This window comes from Copadichromis virginalis, linkage group LG2, assembly GCF_057382275.1.
Source record: "Copadichromis virginalis isolate Kocher_CV1m ecotype Utaka linkage group LG2, C_Virginalis_male_GT1.1, whole genome shotgun sequence".
NCBI classification, from domain to species: Eukaryota; Metazoa; Chordata; class Actinopteri; order Cichliformes; family Cichlidae; genus Copadichromis; species Copadichromis virginalis.
The window spans coordinates 13,215,266-13,234,042 of record NC_140619.1 but is presented as its reverse complement, the minus strand read 5'-3'; the positions used below and the strand labels follow the sequence as shown (position 1 = coordinate 13,234,042).

General features: G+C 42.5%; 1 protein-coding gene across 1 annotated transcript; it reads left to right on the top strand.

Moving 5' to 3' along the window:
• Window positions 1-143: 143 nt before the first annotated feature.
• On the top strand, window positions 144-18,193 carry pcdh12 (protocadherin 12). The gene is made up of 6 exons (XM_085471468.1): window positions 144-201; window positions 480-3,431; window positions 7,525-7,616; window positions 10,783-10,934; window positions 16,270-16,434; window positions 16,624-18,193. Exons 2-6 carry the CDS (start codon window positions 579-581, stop codon window positions 16,860-16,862), a joined length of 3,501 nt encoding a protein of 1,166 aa, XP_085327594.1. The 5' UTR covers window positions 144-201; window positions 480-578; the 3' UTR covers window positions 16,863-18,193.
• Window positions 18,194-18,777: the final 584 nt, after the last annotated feature.

Here is an 18,777-nt window from a genome sequence, read left to right as displayed (position 1 = left end):
AGCTGAGTTTGCTCGGTACAGGGGAGAGCGTCTCTTTTGTGTTCAGTCTGGACTCATTTACATATGACCCTCCTCCTGCTCTTGGATTGGCTGGTGCCCTTCTAGCATGTGGAAACCCACTTCCAAGCTTTCTCAGTTGGAACCAAACTTTACAGAGTCAAGGAGGATGAAGTGAGAGGCTGGAAGCCAGCAGCTGTATGTGTGAGTAACAACAGCAGGCAGACGTGAGGGAAGAAAAGAGAGGATGATATCTTAATTGTAGGCTTCTATAATTGTATCCTGACCATGTTGGATTTTTTTTTTCTAGGTATTTGTGTTTGAAAACCATCAGTTTTTCTTAACTTTGTTGACTTGGTCGTGGTGGTTAGTTTGGGAGAAATGTGAATTTTATCATTTTATCTGACAGCAGAGAGAGTCACAAAATAATTTCACTTAACAGTCTTTCGATTTTAAAATATCTCTTATTTGTTTCTTTACAGGTCAGCGCATGGATTCTTAGAGATGTCTGTTTAATTAGTCTTTCACAGAAAAAAACAAACCTTTTTTTAGACAGCAGCTAACTATTACTTTATATCATCATGCTGCTCGCTCTGCTTCTCGTTGCGAGTCTTTGCTCCAAGACCCTCTCCTCACATTGCTCATCAACAACTATTCAGTACCAGGTTTCGGAGGAGCAGCCGGCGGGAACCCGGGTCAGCTGTCTGGCGGATGACCTGCGGCAGAGGGACGAAGGCGGATCTCTGGAGGATTTCCAGGTGGTGGAGCAGGGAAAAGCCCTTCCTTTTTCTGTCACCACTCGAGATGGGGTTGTCTCCACCCAGGGCCGATTGGACAGGGAGGAGTTGTGCCGAGGGACTGACCTGTGTGAGGTGGCGTTTAGTGTCCTCTACAGGAAACGAGGTGCTGTGAAGTGCCTGCGGGTTCACGTGAAAGTAATGGACTTAAATGACCACAGTCCCAGCTTCCCCAATACTTTGCAAGAAGTGGAGATCTCAGAAACTGCTAGCCTTGGGAAGCGAATCCCATTGGACTGGGCAGTGGATCCTGATGCAGGTTCCAACAGCCTCCAGACCTACTCACTGTCTGTCAACCAGCACTTTGATCTCGATGTGACAGTTGGTCCTGGTGGGACGAAACAGGCAGAGCTGGTGGTTGTCAAAGAATTAGACAGGGAAATTCAGGCTTCCTTTGATCTTACCCTTGTGGCGTGGGATAAAGGGAATCCACCCAGATCTGGGAGCACATTAGTCCGTGTTAGTATTCAGGACTCAAATGATAACAGCCCCACATTTGAGGACAGCAATCCAACTGTGTCATTACCAGAGGACACAGCACTCGGGACTACTGTGATCAAGCTCAAGGCCACTGATCCAGACCAGGGAGCCAATGGGGAGGTTGAGTACTCATTTAGTAAGCACACACATCCAGAAGTTCAAAGGCTCTTCTATGTGGACCCACAAACGGGAGAAGTGAGTATCAGGGCACCATTGGATTACGAGGCCCAGTCTTCTTACGAAGTAATTGTACAGGCCAGCGATCATGGGCCAAATGCGATCCCCTCTTACTGCAGATTGCACGTCAAACTCATAGATATTAATGATAATGCACCGAGGATACGCCTGACCTGGACCCCAGCCAGCTCGCAGGTTATAACTGTGCTGGAAGGAGCTCCAGAGGATACTCTCCTTGCTGTGGTGACGGTCTCTGATGCAGATTCAGGAAGAAATGGAAATGTGACTGCACAGATTCAACAAGGCTCAGGCCCTTTCCGACTTAAAAAGATGCACGGCAACGACTACATGATTGTCACCAGCGGCTCCCTGGATCGTGAGAAGGTTATGCAGTATAATATCACGCTCTTTGCCCGGGATAGCGGAAACCCCTTACTTTCTTATGTCGAACATCTACCTGTCTATGTTCTGGATGAGAATGACAATGCCCCAGTATTTTCGATCCCCATCTACAGAGCTTCGTTCAAGGAGAACAACATGACAGGCTACCACATTCTCAAAGTCGAAGCCCATGATGAGGACCTGGAGCTCAGCGGAAAAGTCTCCTACTCCATTGTTGAGGAAACTAAAACGCAGACTTTCTCAATTCACCCCAAAACTGGTGTCATAAGTGTCCAGCAACCTTTAGACTACGAGGCATTCAAGAACTACTCTTTCATTGTGGAAGCCGTTGATCATGGACATCCACCACTCACAAGCACAGCTAGAGTACATATTGACATAGAAGATGTAAATGACAACTTCCCGGTCATCAAGGAGCCAAAACCAAGAAAAGGTGTAGCATCTCTCAGTGTACCCGTTGATGCATACAGAGGTGAGATTGTGACAGAGTTGGGGAATGCCATCAAAGAGGAAGCCACCAATGTGGCAACTGATCACTCAGTCAGAGAGGGGCTTGGATTTCTCGCATCAACAATCAAAGCAGAAGACCAGGACACGGGACTCAATGGGAAACTCCAGTACCTCATTACTGATGGAAACCCGTCTGAGCTCTTTTGGCTGAATAACACCTCAGGCCAGCTGTTTGTTAATACCACTAATGCTACCGAACTCATTGGGAAAACCTTTAAGGTGGACATCACTGTTTCTGACATGGGCACTCCGAGGTTGGCTACTAAGGCAACTCTGGAGGTGACTTTCATAAACCTCAAGGACCATCTAAAGAACTCATCACCTGGAAACCGTGGACAGCTCAGCTTCACTATGATGATGGCAATCTGCCTCGGTGCTACATGCCTGCTTCTTCTATTGGCCATCGCTTTGGTGACAACATTTTGCCGCCCTGAGAAAAGGGACAACCGGGCCTACAATTGCAGACAGGCTGAATCGACCTACACCCGCCATCCTCGGCGCCCACAGAAGAACATCAGAAAATCTGACATCCAGTTAATTCCCGTAATCCGAGGAAGAAAGGAAGACCTCCCTGAGGACGATGGTGAAGCCCAGCCACTAACTCCACCTCCAGCCTCAGATGATCAGCAGATTGAGAGTCACTATAGCTTAATGCCATCAGTTATGAATGCAAGCTTCCATTCCCAAGGCTATCTAGAAGAGGATGTCACTCAGCCCAACACCCATCACTGCAGAACACTTAGGAAACCTGGAAACATTGAACTTGATGGAACCTTACCTTCATCTCCAGCAACATCATACCGGACTCTTCACAAATCCAGAAACACTTCATCCTCTTCCTCAGTCTCACATTCCAGCACCTTAAAGAGGCCGAAGAACTCTGAAGGAGAGGAAACGGTTTCACAATATTCATCAGCATCTGTGGCAACTCTCAGGAGGCCAAAGACCTCGGATGGACATGGAGCACGTGATGCAGCTCACCGGCAGATCCTTCGAAACCTGGTCCGTCTTTCCATGGCTGCTTTTGGAGACTCCATTGAGCTTTCTTCAGCTTCTCCAGAGGTGCAGGTGAGTTTTCTTCTTTTACTTATTCCATAATATTTAACAAGACTTAATCTTATTGTTGTTTGTTTCTTATCTCTAAGGTAATGATCAGTGGCATTAATCTACAATTTTGGCCACTTGAATGTATTTATTAATTCAAGTCTTTGAAAATAAAATAAGTTTTGGTGTCTTTAATCAAGTAAACTGTTTTGTGTTTAAAAAGCCTTTACTCACCGGTATATACAACTAAACCTGCATAAAAAGACGAATTAAGGTCTCATTTGTGGAGAGATCTCTAAGTAAAATGAAGTCACACATGACTGATTTCAAACATTAAAACTATTTAAATTTGCTGCAAGAATGAAACTCATTACAACAAGCCACGTTCATTCCAAAACACAACTTTCCTGCAGGTTGAATTGACATATTTATCCATTTATCTGGTGTTAATGATTTCACTAAATCTGCATGATGATTTTTTAATGTGCTCTTATTTACATTCTCTTCTATAGCTTAAACATTAAGGATAATGTGCTGCTGCTGGCTCTCATCTAAATGCCATTTACTTAGGTCGAAAATGTGTGATCACATTTATTTCAACATGTGCTTACAGTTAGTGTTGGAGTAATTAAGTGTTCTCCTTTGAGGCTTGGAGATTAATCTGAAGTGAAGTCCATTAGAGAGTAGAGATTAAAAGCACCCCACACCTCCTCCACCACCACCACCACCACAGCAGCACACATACACAGAGCAGCTTCCCTTACAGTTTCCCAGCAGTCTTTGTGCTTTTTCAGCCTTCTGTATGATGACTTACTCAGACTGCCTGAAGGCTGGAGTCAGCCGAGACGTGTGAGTGTAGGGGAGAATAACCCGCTGATGGATCACTCTGAAACCAAAAAGTAGCACATTTATTCATGTGCTCATGTGTCACAGCCAAAAATCCCCCACGAGAAACCCCGACAGACTTTTAAACTAAATCTCACATATCAGATTCATATTGGAGGAAGGGCCGCTCCATGCTCTGTAGGACGTGGGCCAGAAGAGGAGTGTGTGAGGGAGGCTGGCTAAAATAAGCTGTCATGTGTTTATAGTGTAAGCTAACACTACTCTGACACGCTGCTTTGTCACTTTCAAATGGCTTAAAAAAAAAAAACTTACAGAGAGCCTGTCTGCACAGGCCTAAAATAACTCAACAAACAGGATTTATTTCATGCAATAGTTTTTCTTATTTAAAAAAACCCCCATTATATCTCATGCTGTGATGTTCTAGGTTGTGATCCTGAAACCAACTGAACATTAATTCACCAGTGAAAAATAGTTCCGACTGTTCACTCTTTCTCCTGATGACTGGCCTTTGTATGGCGGGTAGTTTCAGGATTCCTTCTTCACCATCTCCCAAAGGAAATATCTGGTTCCTTGGCTCCTAAATACGCCACTAGCTTTGTTTCCTGTTATGTCTGTTGTTTGGTGCTGAGTGAATAGCATACAGTGGATTTTTACAGCTTACTTTCAGCAGTTCCTTGAACCTATCAGTGAACATAGACAAGCAATGATAATTGGAATTATAAATAAACATCAGTTATATGTGCTTAAAATGTTACTCAGGAAATGTGGAGTTTCATTTTAACACTTCACGTGACCACAAGGGGATAAATTCTTCAGTATTTGGAGTTACAAGCACATTTTGAAAGCTTCATTTAATTTGTCCTTATTTGATTTTGTAGAGAGGATGCCACCAATTAATGGTGATAAAAAGAAAAGCCAGTTTATATTTTAGAAATGCTTTACAAGCGTCATAGTCATGGTGAATTTAACTTTCAGCTGTGGAAATGCTGCACTGTTAAAACAGATCTGCATTATTGAGGGAAAAAGTCGCTGCCAACGCCCTGCAGACAGAGAACAAAGACCTTGGCCGGGCCCGACATCCTCACGTGAATCCCATTAGAAACGGGAAGAGGCCTTTTTGGGTTCTGCCCAGTTCCTTTCCTTAACCCTCCCAGCCGGCCCAGTTGGCACTCCTTGGACTTCAGATATTTCTCTCCCACCTCGAGGTCACAGAGGAAGAGGCCTGCTCGACGCCTTGGAGGAGGGGGATTTACTGTTCACCTCCACCTCACAAAGACACACACACACACACACACACACACACACACACACACACACACACACACACACACACACACACACACACAAATGATCATCACTGTGCATACTTTGGAGTTCGTCCTGGAAGGAAACCAGCCAGAGAAGAATAGGCTTTTACGTAGAGACCATTTCCTGTCACTGTAGCAGAGTGCACGTGAAAAAACACACAAATGTCACGGCTAAAACAAAGTCATAAATTAGCATGCATGCACACACACACATTATTCACCTTGTACATGTGTGTGTGCTTCCTCCCTGGTGTGCAGTGTGTATCCGCTGTATAACAGAGTTGTCAGCAGAAAGCTCAGAGCAGTGAGACGGACTTGGCCGCTCAGTTCTCACACTGCAACACTAAAACAAAAATCACAAAGAGCACGAATTAATTTCCTTATGTCGCTCGTATCACGTGCACTTTTTGTTCAACCAGCAGAGAAACCCACTCACCTTAACAAGGCAGTTACATTGATTTATTATTGACTTCTTTCAAAGTTCAGCTGTTCATACATTTACTTATAAACTACTGAAGAGTAAAAACACTGGAGTGTCAGTTTAATCCTTTAAACATGAGCTGCTGCAACTCTGAAAGCAAAAGAAAAACCTTTTACTTAAAGTGATGTTTTGCATGTGATGGAGATACAGCGACTTATTAAATAATCCCACACGCACATGTTCCTTTCCCCTCAGTTACATCACAGTCTGTAGAAAATTTGTGAATCATATCGATTTGATTTGCAAACAAAATGTTTTCACTTTAGGAGTGAGATTATTCAGTGGACCTTCAGCAGGAAAAAAGCTCAGGAGATCCTCTGTGGATGCTTGTTCACTGTCATGGGTCTCTGAGTGTTAATCAGTTCAAAATGCCTGCAGTGAAAAGGGTCTGTTATCACTCGTTAGGCACTGATTTTTAACTCTGTGGTCAGTAAATGTGCAACAAAAAACAGCTTCAAGAATGCCATAAACCACAAACTTGCTGTGTGTGGCTGTGACTGCAGATGAGCTCGAATGTTTGAAAAAAATAAAAATCAATCAGAGTGAGCCAAAGCAGACAGAAAGAGATTTAATGCATGAAAACCAGCTTATGTAGCAATCAGCTCAGTGGCTCCACTCTGTCTACCTCCTACACAAAACCAGGAAGAAAACAAAGAAAACGCAGAGTGGGAGGGATCATCACGTGTGACCAAAAAAAAATCAATGAAATGGCTTTTTAGCAAATTAAAATAAATTAAAAATAACCGCACTGGCCTGCTGACTTCTGCCCATGAAACTGCTTTGCTTGGGTGGTGATTTAGAGCAGCGGTCCCCAACCTTTTTTGCGCCACGGACCAGTTTATGCCCGCCAATATTTTCCCGGACCGGCCTTTAAGGTGTCGCGGATAAATACAACAAAATAAAACTAGTACCGGTACCGAAAAAAAGAAGATTTATTCATAACACACGTGAAAAGGCCCAGGAAAACCGAGTTAACGATAAAAACGATAACAAAATAACGCTGAAAACCAATAAAACCCCTGAAAACCATACATTTCACACCTGAGCCTCAACTCTCGTGGCCTGGTACCAAATGACTCCGGTCCGTGGCCCGGGGGTTGGGGACCGCTGATTTAGAGGTTTTGAGGTTCTACACCTCCAAACATGTTTCATCTACCTGTAGAAACCAAATTACACCCCGCTCTTCCAAACAGGCCCGATGAATAACCCACCAGCTTTCTGAGATATATATATATAATATTAATGTCTGACCCTGCACAAATATGTGTGCAGCATGTGTGTATTGAAATATCATGTGGCCAGTGCCTGACTTCTGGTAGAAGTACTCACTGTGAAGGAGTAACTCTGGTTTGCTGTCAGGTGAACCTCAGGTGAAGCTGGATAAACTGAAATGTGATGTCTGAAAATGTGCGTTTAACCCTTTTTTTCTCCTCTTGTTTCTCACCTTCATCTCTCCTCTCCCTCCATCTTTTCCTCCTTACAGCAGATCTCCCAGCTCCTCTCTCTCCTCCATCAGGGTCAGCTGCAGCCCAGAACGAACTTCCGTGGAAACAAATACTCTCACCGCAATGGCAGGTCAGTCTGACTTCTCCTCTCCATCCTCCTCCTCTGGAGTACAGACGCAGCAAATCAAAGCAAGGTCACAAACCTGCTTCTATCTGGCACAAAACCACGTTATACTCAAAATTTGCTCCAAATAGAAATACATTCACATTCTGTACCTATATGAATTTAAACTGCTTTTAAACTTCTGGAGCCTTAAAAATGGGAACGAAACTAGGATGGGGTGAAGTGTGATTAAAAAAAAAAAGGGTCAATCAGCTGGAAACAAGATTAGTGAAGAATCCACTCTTTAAGGTGACACAGAGTGCTCAGACCGAATGAAGTATTCATGTTTATTTGGTCATCATTTCATCAAAAAGAAACAAATAAGACTCAGTCCCCCCCCCCCCCCCCCCACACACACACACACACACACACACATTCCACACACACACCTCCCGAAGAGTTTTAACTCTGATCAGATGCCAGCATGTTTTTAGTTTTAACTCTTTGTAGTCTATTCAGCTCATGATTTAAATTCAAACATGAGTAATGTTTTCTAGTAGAAGTGACTGCACAGTGGACATGCCAGGCACACTGTCTTCTTCAAAGTGTCTTTATTTCATCCTTTAAGGCTTCAATATTTGTTATTCTAGCTAAAAATGTGGCCGGACACTAACACGGGTCACCACAAGTCTCTTCCTGCTGCCCTGATAGGAACTGCACTTGCACACTGACTTAAAAAAAACAGACTGATATCCTGAAGGAAAGATCCCGATGTAGATGCAGAACTTGTTTTTCCTTTAATCAGAGGGTTGTTTAAGAGCCAGATGGCTGCTGGCTTCAGACTGTGATCACTGTTGCGCGCTCTGATGCAGTCTTCTTCTGATTGCAGAAATATGAGGGGGGGGGGGGGGGGGGTCCCACCAAATTTAAGAACCTGCATATGTTATAATGATCAATCTGATCCACGTACAAACACGTGTTGTTGTTCTGTGGTTTTATTAAGTGAAACCCAGTGGTGAGGGTTAGAGATCACCACGCTGAGTATTTTATGGCTGCGCTACTTTGTGCACCAAACACCTGAGCTAAATCTAACTTGAAAAGTTTAAAATGAATTCAGATCTTTGTAGGTAGCCTAACAAAATTACTTCAACACCATGAAATGCGTATTAAGCATTGTCTGTGTTCAAATACTCTCTTTAATGGAAAAGTGAAAATACATCTCTTCAACCTGATTTAGACTAAAGAAGATTTTTCACCTCAGTTTAGTGTTTCAATGTCTAGCAAAGTGGCTGCCGTGAGGGACGCTCCTGGCTTTCATATAAATAAAATGCACTTGGGAATATGGGCAGCTCCTGACTCAATGTGGTTAGTGCATTATTCCAGCATCTGTGCCTTCATAGCAGTGACAGTAACGCCACACTGTTCAGCTGGAACTTTTGCTTTTGCTTAAAGTCGTGAAAGCTGCAGCTGACAAATGTCTTCCCTGGTGTTTCTGACCGACTGACCTGCTGTGACTGAAATAACAGCAACAGAAAAACAGGACACAAAGTCAGTGTCGCAGGAAGAGTGTCTCATAACCCCGCAGCGTGTGCGCCAGAGCAGACTGCAGCAGAGTGATTCAGAGGCTCTGACAGGAAGCAGGACTTCAGCATCACTGTTGCGCTCAGATAAGATCTGACATCACCTTGATACACACGGTGCACTGTTTCATCGCACTCACAAAACACACCTGAGTGTGCATAAATCCTGTGTGTGAGCTCACCTTTATCTGTGCGCTGGTTCCTGCCCGAGCCTGCTGCTCTGATGAGATGTGCTTACCAAAGGACTTGTCACCTGAAACCTCAGGAATTTTATCACCTTTTTAAAACCCTTAAAAACATCAGACCTCAGCTGTACTCTGGAGTTCTGTCTCCTGTGACTCACTGTATTTTAAGGAATATATGTTTTTAACTGGATATCAAAAACTCATTCTAACGCCTAGCAACATTTTCAAACTTGTCCATTTGTCTCCCAAAGATTTCTGATTTCTGCTTCCTACACAGCTCTGACACTCGCAGGGTGAGGTCACCTGTGGCTGACAGTTTGCAGTCAGCACTCAGCTCATTACCTCCACTAAGCAGGTTCTGTTTTTGGTAGCGTTAGAGTGTCGTAAACACGATAACTGAAAAAGTTTGGAGTGAATTCTGATAAACTCTGTAGGGCTGTAGAGTGAGGTCACCTAAACAATCATTAAAATTTGACATCCATCCACCTCAAGGTCAACTTCATGATTTATTGGTGGGAAAAGAATGTCTTAGAACTTAACCATGATTCATGACGTCAACAAATAGAAAGTACAGATTTATATTATAATGTCACATTTGACCTCTGACCTCTCTATCACATAGATTGATCTGAAGGTCAGACTGATAGTAATGCTATATAGAGCTATGGCCATATAAGGAATGATATATGGGAATTCTAAATATCACGTTACACTGACCTCTGAACTTTCCCTCAAGGTCAAATAAGGTCAAACTTTGTATTGGCAACAATTAGGAAATGGTTCTGACATATGAGAATCCTAAATATCACATTATAGTTTGCATCCAAACATCATGTGGACTCAAAGCAGAGCAGTGCTGCTTGGATGTGACTTTAATTAGCAGTCAGACTGTAACTGATATAAAACAGTGCTGCCGGCTTTAAAGTGTTTTAACCACATTATGTTTGCGATGCCTCTCACTGAGTTTGAGGATTGAATTGGATGTTTGTTTTTAAGCCTTGCATGGCCGTGCTCCTGCCAACTCAGCATGAGCCTCACTGTTACTGTGAGCTGGGGACTTCTAATCATCCCTAATGTATAGACTCATCACCAAAGATTTTATATGTTTATATTTCATGTTCTGGCTCTTATTAAGCATTAAGAATTGTTTTATTTTAAAAAATAAACAACCAAACCAGAGAAAAGGTAAATTGGGCAGATTCTGTTCTTAAATGAGTTTGGACTGCATACCCAACTACTTGTTTAACTTTGTATAAAGTGAATGCTCCCATTGCAATTTTAGATAAAAAAAAATATATCTTTAATAGTTGAAACGTTTCTATCAAGAACTCTGTGACATCAAACTATCAGCTTAAACAGACACGCTGCCCAAAGTTAAACAGATACATGAACGGAGAGTTTGTGAGTCAAGTTCACATTTGTCTGCAGGTATGGAGGTCAGGACTGTTCTGACTGGCAGAGCACCAAAGACAGTGGACATGGCGAGAGCGAGGCTGGAGATGTGGACTGGGAACCAGGAAGAGACTCACCGATAGACCCACAGCTGGAGGAAGGACTCAGCAACCTCCTCAACAATCCTGGTAAGCACACAACATCTGACAGACACCCGAGGTTAGCAATAATTCTTGGAAATTGGAAGTGAAATCCTATCTTAAATCAATGATATCGTCATCACCACTGAATGGGAAAGCACACGTTAAAGGATCATCAGAACTCTTAATCAGATTTCCACGTAGCATGGAAATGAACAGACGTCCAAGCAAAAGCAACCAGCTAACCCTCACCGACTCAACTGCAGTAAAATAATGATGTTTAACTCTTCAGCACTTGTAGATATTTTTAGTAATGAACTCAGGTTCCAGGTTTTTTGACCACAAAAGCTCATTCTTGTTCTTTTTTAGCTGATTTCTTTAGTTTAGCATGAGTAGCTGTAAGCATTGTTTGCATCCTCCCACCATAGAGGTCCATAAAATAAAACAGTGTGTCCTGACTCTGTGTGAAGGTTATTTGATGTTCAGGTTTGTTTGACTGATGGTTAGTCTATTTAAAGATCTACTGAAACTAAACTGGTGAATTTAGCTGGAACCTCCCGGTGAAGCTCTTTGATTTGTCGGATAAAAGCAGCCAAACTTTAACCCTGCAGCACACACACAGACTGATCACTCACAATGGACAGTCAAAGACAACTGTAGAAAACAGGATGAAAGCAGGAAATAACACAGTGGCAAGTTACATCCACATCCACCCACACACACTCCACTCAGGACGTCTTGCTGTGTTTTGAGATTGAATCTCTGATACACTCTTTTTTACATTCTTCTGCCGTAAGGAGACAGTTGTTTCCCCCGTAAACAAACAGCTGGTTTCATTACTTCGTGTTTGCAAAACGCAGTAATGATTGAGGGATAAGAAATGTCGATTGTCCAAAGTTTATCTAACATCTTGGGAATTCCTCAGCGGTATGAAAGCCAACACTCGCTTCATCCAGTGTCTGAGCGTGTACCGTAGGTGTGTTAAAAAGTTTCTTCCTGGCATTGTGGTGGTCACAGCTTGGAGGTGAGCAGAGGGGGTTACCGGCTGATGATGGAAGAACGAGCGTCACTTTATGATAGGACGAGAGCGCGGGAGAGAAACAAAAGAGCGAGTGGGAGTTTGTTGAGTTATGTATGTGCTTGACTCACCTTTCAGCCCGCAGGCTCCATCATCAGTGTAAGTCACACTGTGCTGCAGACAGCTCAGCTCTGAAGAAAGCTTCAGGGCAGCACATTCCTCTTTTTCCTGACCTGCACCTTTATGAATCACACACATAAATGCACGTCCCTTTGTTCATACCTGAGGATGATGTTATGGCTGCTGAGGGGAGAGAAGCTGTGCGTTTATGTTGGTTTGTCTTGTATTTTGTAGTTACTGGTTGCACTCATGGTAGATGAGCATACTGCTTCTGTGCTTTAACTAAAGAATCTTTATCAAAGTTTCCACTCTGAGGACTGACAATAACTTTGAGAGGAAAATATATATGAAAAGGAAAGCTCTTATTGTCATTTTTAGTGTAAAATAATTTAATGATGAACAGAATTTATGTTTGTGTATCCATAGCAGGGGTCTCAAACTCGCGGCCCGGGGGCCAATTGCGGTCCACGTCACCCCTAGATGCGGCCCGTATATTGCCATGAAGAAATATAATGCAATTTGTCCCTTGAAGTGACTTTTTTGTTGGGAAGGATTTGTTTGTTCTTGAGTGCAATGTTAAAATAAGTTCATTAAAAAGCCCAAAATGATTGAATATGAAGGCAACATGAGCAGAGAATACAAACATGCTGAGGGATTGGCTGTGTTAGTTCAGTGAGACATTTAAAAACTAATGTGTACATTTATGTCTGCACTTTTATTTTGTTAAATATGAACAGAATGATAGCAGAAGTGCTGCCATGTGTTTGGACAGAAAGAAGACCAATGTGGTCATTTGGTAGTTCAATGAAAGGCGTCAGTCAGTTAAAATCTGCATTCACGTTTGTAGTTTTGTCTTGTTATACAATATTTGAAATTAAACAAACAAACAAACAAGAAAACAGCCACAAAGATTTCTGAAAATTGTTTGTTGTTGTACTGCTTGAACACTGAAGTGTCCCTCCAATGAGATGACAGTACCAACAGTGGCCCACAGCTCATTGAAGTTTCAATCAGGTAGATTTTCTTCTTCCTCCTGTTAATATTAAAACACATTCAAAGGAAACACTGGCTTCCTTCGGTTCCTTTAGGCCAAGCCTATTCAAATGGCGGCCCGCGGGCCAAATGCGGCCCAGAAGCAACCTGCGAGTGGCCCTGCCTGTGGTCCTGGCAGAAACACAGAGAAAACGCAAAAAAATAATTCATTAATTAATTTTAAAAAAATTAAAAATTCCTACAGCGTAGTGTGGACTGTGAATGCAACACTCCTAGTAGCCTAGCAATATGTAACCCACAATGCACCGTGATGTAAACATATTAAACGATCATCATAATATATGATGCGACAACAGCATGTCTTTCTCACTCCAAAAGCGCAAAATTGACAATGAAAACTGTCGGTTTAACCCTGCCTGGACTGACAAATACTTATTCATTTTACCGAGTTTAATAATCTTACAACCGGAGTTGTACTACCATGGTGGGTCCTGTACAGCCCAAGAGAGAGCTGCAGCATCTTCCCTTCGTGTTTGCTTCTTGGCGAAGAACAAAAGGCCTTTCACAGATTCTGAAACAATGAAATACTGCATGCTGGCCGTGATGGATGCGGTGAAAAGTAAGTGTGACATCTGCTATTAAAAACGTACCCCTGTAGGACAGTTCAAATATTCGTAGAATTGAAGTTCTGGCGTCAGACGAGTTTGAAATGCTGTTAGATGACCTGAAGAAAACTGATGTAATGTCTATAGCAGGAGATCACAGACAGAACTGATAATGCACAGTTGTGCGCATATGTCCGTTTTTTGGATGGGAAATTGCTCGGTTTACTACCGTTAGAGGGACACACAGCTGGCGAAATAATGTTTGAGAAGATTTAAGCTTTTTGAGGAAAATGGTCTGGATATGAAGCGTGTCTGTATACTTGTGACCGATGGGGCTCCATCCATGGCAGGAAAAGTGAGTGGTCAGCGAAATATTTATTTTAATTTGAAAGGGAATTATCAAAATGTTTTTTGTTATTATTATTATTATTATTTCAAATGTGCAAAAAATAGTTTAGTTATAGCTCCCTTTTTTAAAAAAAAAAAAATGGACCTTTTGGTGTGCATTTGTGAGAGGTCACCACCAGATTTATAGGGGAAAAGGAATAAAAAAAATACTTGTTTTTCAGTACAGTTGTGTGGGTTTGAAATTGATCATGATCTGCTGCTTACTGGCTTCAAAAAAAATATCTGGCCCAGATAAATTCCTCGGTTTGAAAATCTGGCCCAACTAACTTTGTAGTTGAATAGGCATGCTTTAGGCTCTCCTGTTTAGGGGTCAAAAGCACCTTCTGGTTATTATAAAAAAAATGATATAATGACTAATGAGCCAGGCACTGCTTGGCTTCCTGCTCCGGTGATTGGTTTCTCCACCTTGAGTCTCTCATGTTTCACCCACCTCTCTTGTGAATTGACTCTGTTTTCTGTCTCTGTTAGAACAGCTGCTTCCCCCCCCCTGAGTGTTTGGTTTCTTTGTATTTGGTATTTATGAGTTCATGGATTTTACAACGCTCTGCTTTTGCATCCTGGCCAGCATTGTTGTGAGTTTATGGAGCTCACAGCACAAACAAAACAGTTGTAAAAAACAGTTTTTGATTTGCAGTTTTTTGTGTCCACTGACACAAACTGGCACATTCTTCATGACATCCAGCACAGATTGTAATATATTACAGTAGGAAGTATATTGTGTGCTTGCAATGCATTCAGCGCCAGTAGGGGAGAATAACTTTGGTTATAAAACTAGTTTCAGCTGCAGCACGTCTATCCAAGTAATGGATATTTAATTCATAACATATTTTAAAAAATACAAAAGAAGTGTGAAAATCTGAGACATGCACGTCTCTGGTCTCAACTATCAACCCCTGCGGCCTTTTTTACCCTGTTAAACAGAGAAAACAAATTTTTTTTCTTTGTGTATGTGGACACAAACGAGTCTCTATGAGACCTGTTACTTCCACTGCTGACTCCTGTTTCACAGGTAAAGAAGATACAGGCTAAGAAGGCCTCGCTGTTTTTCGACGAGAGCTCAGTGTTTAAAGCTTCCTATTGGAGGAGAAACCCTGAAAGACTTGTTCAGATTAAATAAAGTATAAAGATGGATTCAAATTACAGGCAGAACACTTGGATAAACAGGAAGATGATCTGAAACTCGACACGTTTAGTAATTTTGAGGATTTTGAGTTTGGGTGCTCTGTGGTGAAATACTCCTAAAACAAAGAGAGGAAAGGGGGTGGACGGTGGGTGGGTGATTTGGGGGCGGTCTTTACCATTCTGCATGTAAGCACTAGTGTGTGTTTGTGGTGGTACATTTAATCCTCCATCTGGTTGCGGTTAGATGAAAGAGACCAAGCTCGTCCGCAGGCTGATTCTCACAGTTTCTGCTTTTTAGTCCACGACGGCTGCAGATACAGTCTGGGAGTACATGTATGTTCTTATAGAATTGACTGGCACATTATCCAACATCAGGAATATGACAAATGAGCAGCTTCCTATAGCAGGTCTCCAGATGTGCACTGACAAATGCTGTTAATGAGAAAATAAACTGGTGTTTCTGCTCATCCCGTCACTCTGCCAAAGTTTTCCACAATCCTGCTCGTACTTGAGCTTATCCAGGTTTTGGCTGTAAAGATCTTTTATGTTTTACGTTAAATTAGGGTCAAGAAAAACTTTATTAGTGCTGGTGTGAAATCAGGTTTTTACAACAACATCTGATAAAAACACAAGCAGGAAGCGCACAACATCAACAGGATGTTGTCAGGGTGAGGAACAGGATGAGGAGTATATCTCTGTGTTTTCCCCTCACACTCTGTCCAGCAGACAGTGTATTTACAGTAGATGAATAAATGAAGTCAGACATGTAATCATGTTGAATGTTTGAGTGAAAACACACAAACCAAGGTTAGAGCTCCGAGACACACCCGACATTTACGCCTCTGACATCGACTCGCCCGCCAGGCAGCCGGTAGGGCCGGGAGGAGTTTTGTGTCAGCGTGGACGTGATCGTCGGCATACGGTCCAAGCATGCAGGATGCAACTGATGGAAGAAGAAAAAAAAACTTGTTTATAGCCGCCAGATAAAGCCACTGTGTCATTTCCTTCTTCTTGTGCATCCTTCATGTCTGCCCTCACCTGTGAGATATATTATAATATTACACTATAAATAACCTGAGATGGTTTGAGGACAAAGCTATCGCTTCTCTTTCTGCAGATGATGTTTTCTCAGAGGTCAGTGACCCTTCCTGGATGGCCAGACTCTCCCTCCCACTCACCAGCGATTACCATGACAACGTGTTTGTCCCCAACAGCCCTCCATCCCCCGAAAGTGAGACCCTTCCTCGGGATGGCCTGGAATCTTCATCCTTCTCCACGTTTGGTAAAGTTTGCATTTAAATTTATTTTACTCTTTTTTTTTCCCTCAAGTTGAAATATTATCCTGAAAATAAAAAGATAATAGTTGATTATCATTGAAGATCGTGTTGATCATGTTCACTTGAACCAGAAGCGGGATTTATAAAAAGACGAACAGAAATCTGGAGTTTCTGACTCTTTGTGTTCTCCTCAGGTAAAACCCCAGAGAAGGACGGCCCACTGGGCGGAGCTCTGCTATCTGAGGTGAGCACGCTGTTCGAGATGCTGATGACGCAGAAGGCCGATGCCCACCCCGGCCCTCGGCCTGACGTCCTGTACCGGCTGTCGGCGGCGTACCGTCGCTCTCTGGGCCTGGACGGTGGAGCCGCTGGCAACGCAGCCAAAAACTCTGCGAGATCTGGGCCTTCCGCACCCTCAGGACTTTGTCAATAACCGTAGCATGTGTTCACTGAAGACTGGAACAGACTGGCAACTGTGCAACAGACAGTGTTTTTCAGGTGTCTGTTTTTGTGGAGGATTTTAGAGGCATTCAGTCACAGAAACATAATTCAGGCATGTGCAACAGTAAATAACACCACAGTGGATCTGTGATGGATTTAATTAACATACACTCGGCCCTCACACTCCCCTCAGCCAGCAGCACTCTTCCCTTTCCTCTGCTTGACTAGTTTGTGCACTTAACCATCTCCCACTGGCTGGAAATGAGCTTATTTATTTTACAAACCAGACTGAAGACAGCACCACAAAGATAACACGTTAATCAGAGTAAAATACATTTATCCTATAAGCATGTTTAAAGCATTGCCAGAGACCAGAGAAATTACATGAAATAAATATTACATTTTTTGTTTTAATGAAATCATCATATGGTGGGACAACCTCCATGATTCTAGTTCCCAGTTCTGTACAGTACAACTATAATGAGCTGCCAGGATGTTAAAAGAAAACAATACTAGGAAATGTAACTCAGGAAATAAACTACCTCTCTGATGCTAAACACAACCACAAACTACAGACAAGAGGAGCAGGAAGACAGAGCCTCCAACATTTGAAATCATATATAGGTGCAGCTTCGCCTCAGTCCTCTCTGCCCTATAATGAACGTGGATTCAGGACTTTATGTTTTCACCAGTTTACCAGTCACCAGTTTCCACTTCACATTCTTCCTCTACAGGCTGCACTATTGGACACAACATCATGCTGATGTGCAGTTTTTAAGATAAAATATAGACGTTATGCTTGGGGTCAGGGTTTAGACAGGTGCACAGACTGAAGATCAGCTCAGATTTTGTTCAACTGGTGCTACAGTATCAGATTTTTTCAAAAATTCACCCGTGCGTTGTGATGTCAGGTTTTAAAATACGTGCAGGGAAAACACAGCCAAAGTGGACCTGAAGACTTCAGCATCTCCATTGTCCTTAACTCGGACACAGGCAGTAACCTGATGACCTCCTTCTGTCAGGACCTAATAAACCCTGTTGTTGTTCAGGGTTTGGCTGGCAGAAGGCGAACCAGTGACTGGGAGGAAATGTCGCTTTGTCCTTTTGTTTTTCCTCAAGAATGAACTAAACATCACGCTGAATGTCAGACTGAACTTCCTCCCCAAAGTAAGCCAGCAAACTGCTTCAGTCCTTTAACCTCTGGCTTAAAACGCTTCTGAAAGTTGTCTCACTATGTAGCAGATTTTATCCATTTAACAGCCAGCACTGTGTATATAGTTTTACTTTTGTAATATGAACTTTTTCAATAAAATGTGCATCATATTTAAACTTGTGGATCTTTATGAACACAACCTCTATGTGCACTTAAGAGCTTCACTGTTCTTTGTATATTTTCAGGTTGTTCCTTTGCACAATTGTTTACACTCATCCAGCTGTTCAAACATCTGCTTCCATTAAGCAGATTTTCTTCATTTTTTATTTAAGACGATGATGATTACTACACACTAAAGCCACCACGCAAACAGTCTGTGTGGACTTTGATTGCTCAGATGTTTTCTTTGTGCAGAGCACCCTCTGCAGCCTCAAAGAAACAGTTACACTGCGTGATGGTAAAAAAAAAAAAAAAAAAGTCATGCCAGCTCCTCCTGCAGAAAGCAACAGAAATGATTTTCTGATCAAAACAGTGTTCCTGCATTAAAAATAAATTCAAGGCCAGACCAGTGATGTCAGAAAGGTCAAGGAGGCTGTTGTGTTGGTTCAGAGACAGCATCAAACTCTATGCTGTGATTAGTCCTGAAAAAGCAAGAAACACAGGAAAAGTAACGGAAGTTTAAAAAGATGAGTGACAGAGAACACCGAGTCCACAGATCTCAGGCTCACAGGGAGTGAGCTGAGCTCGCCAAATA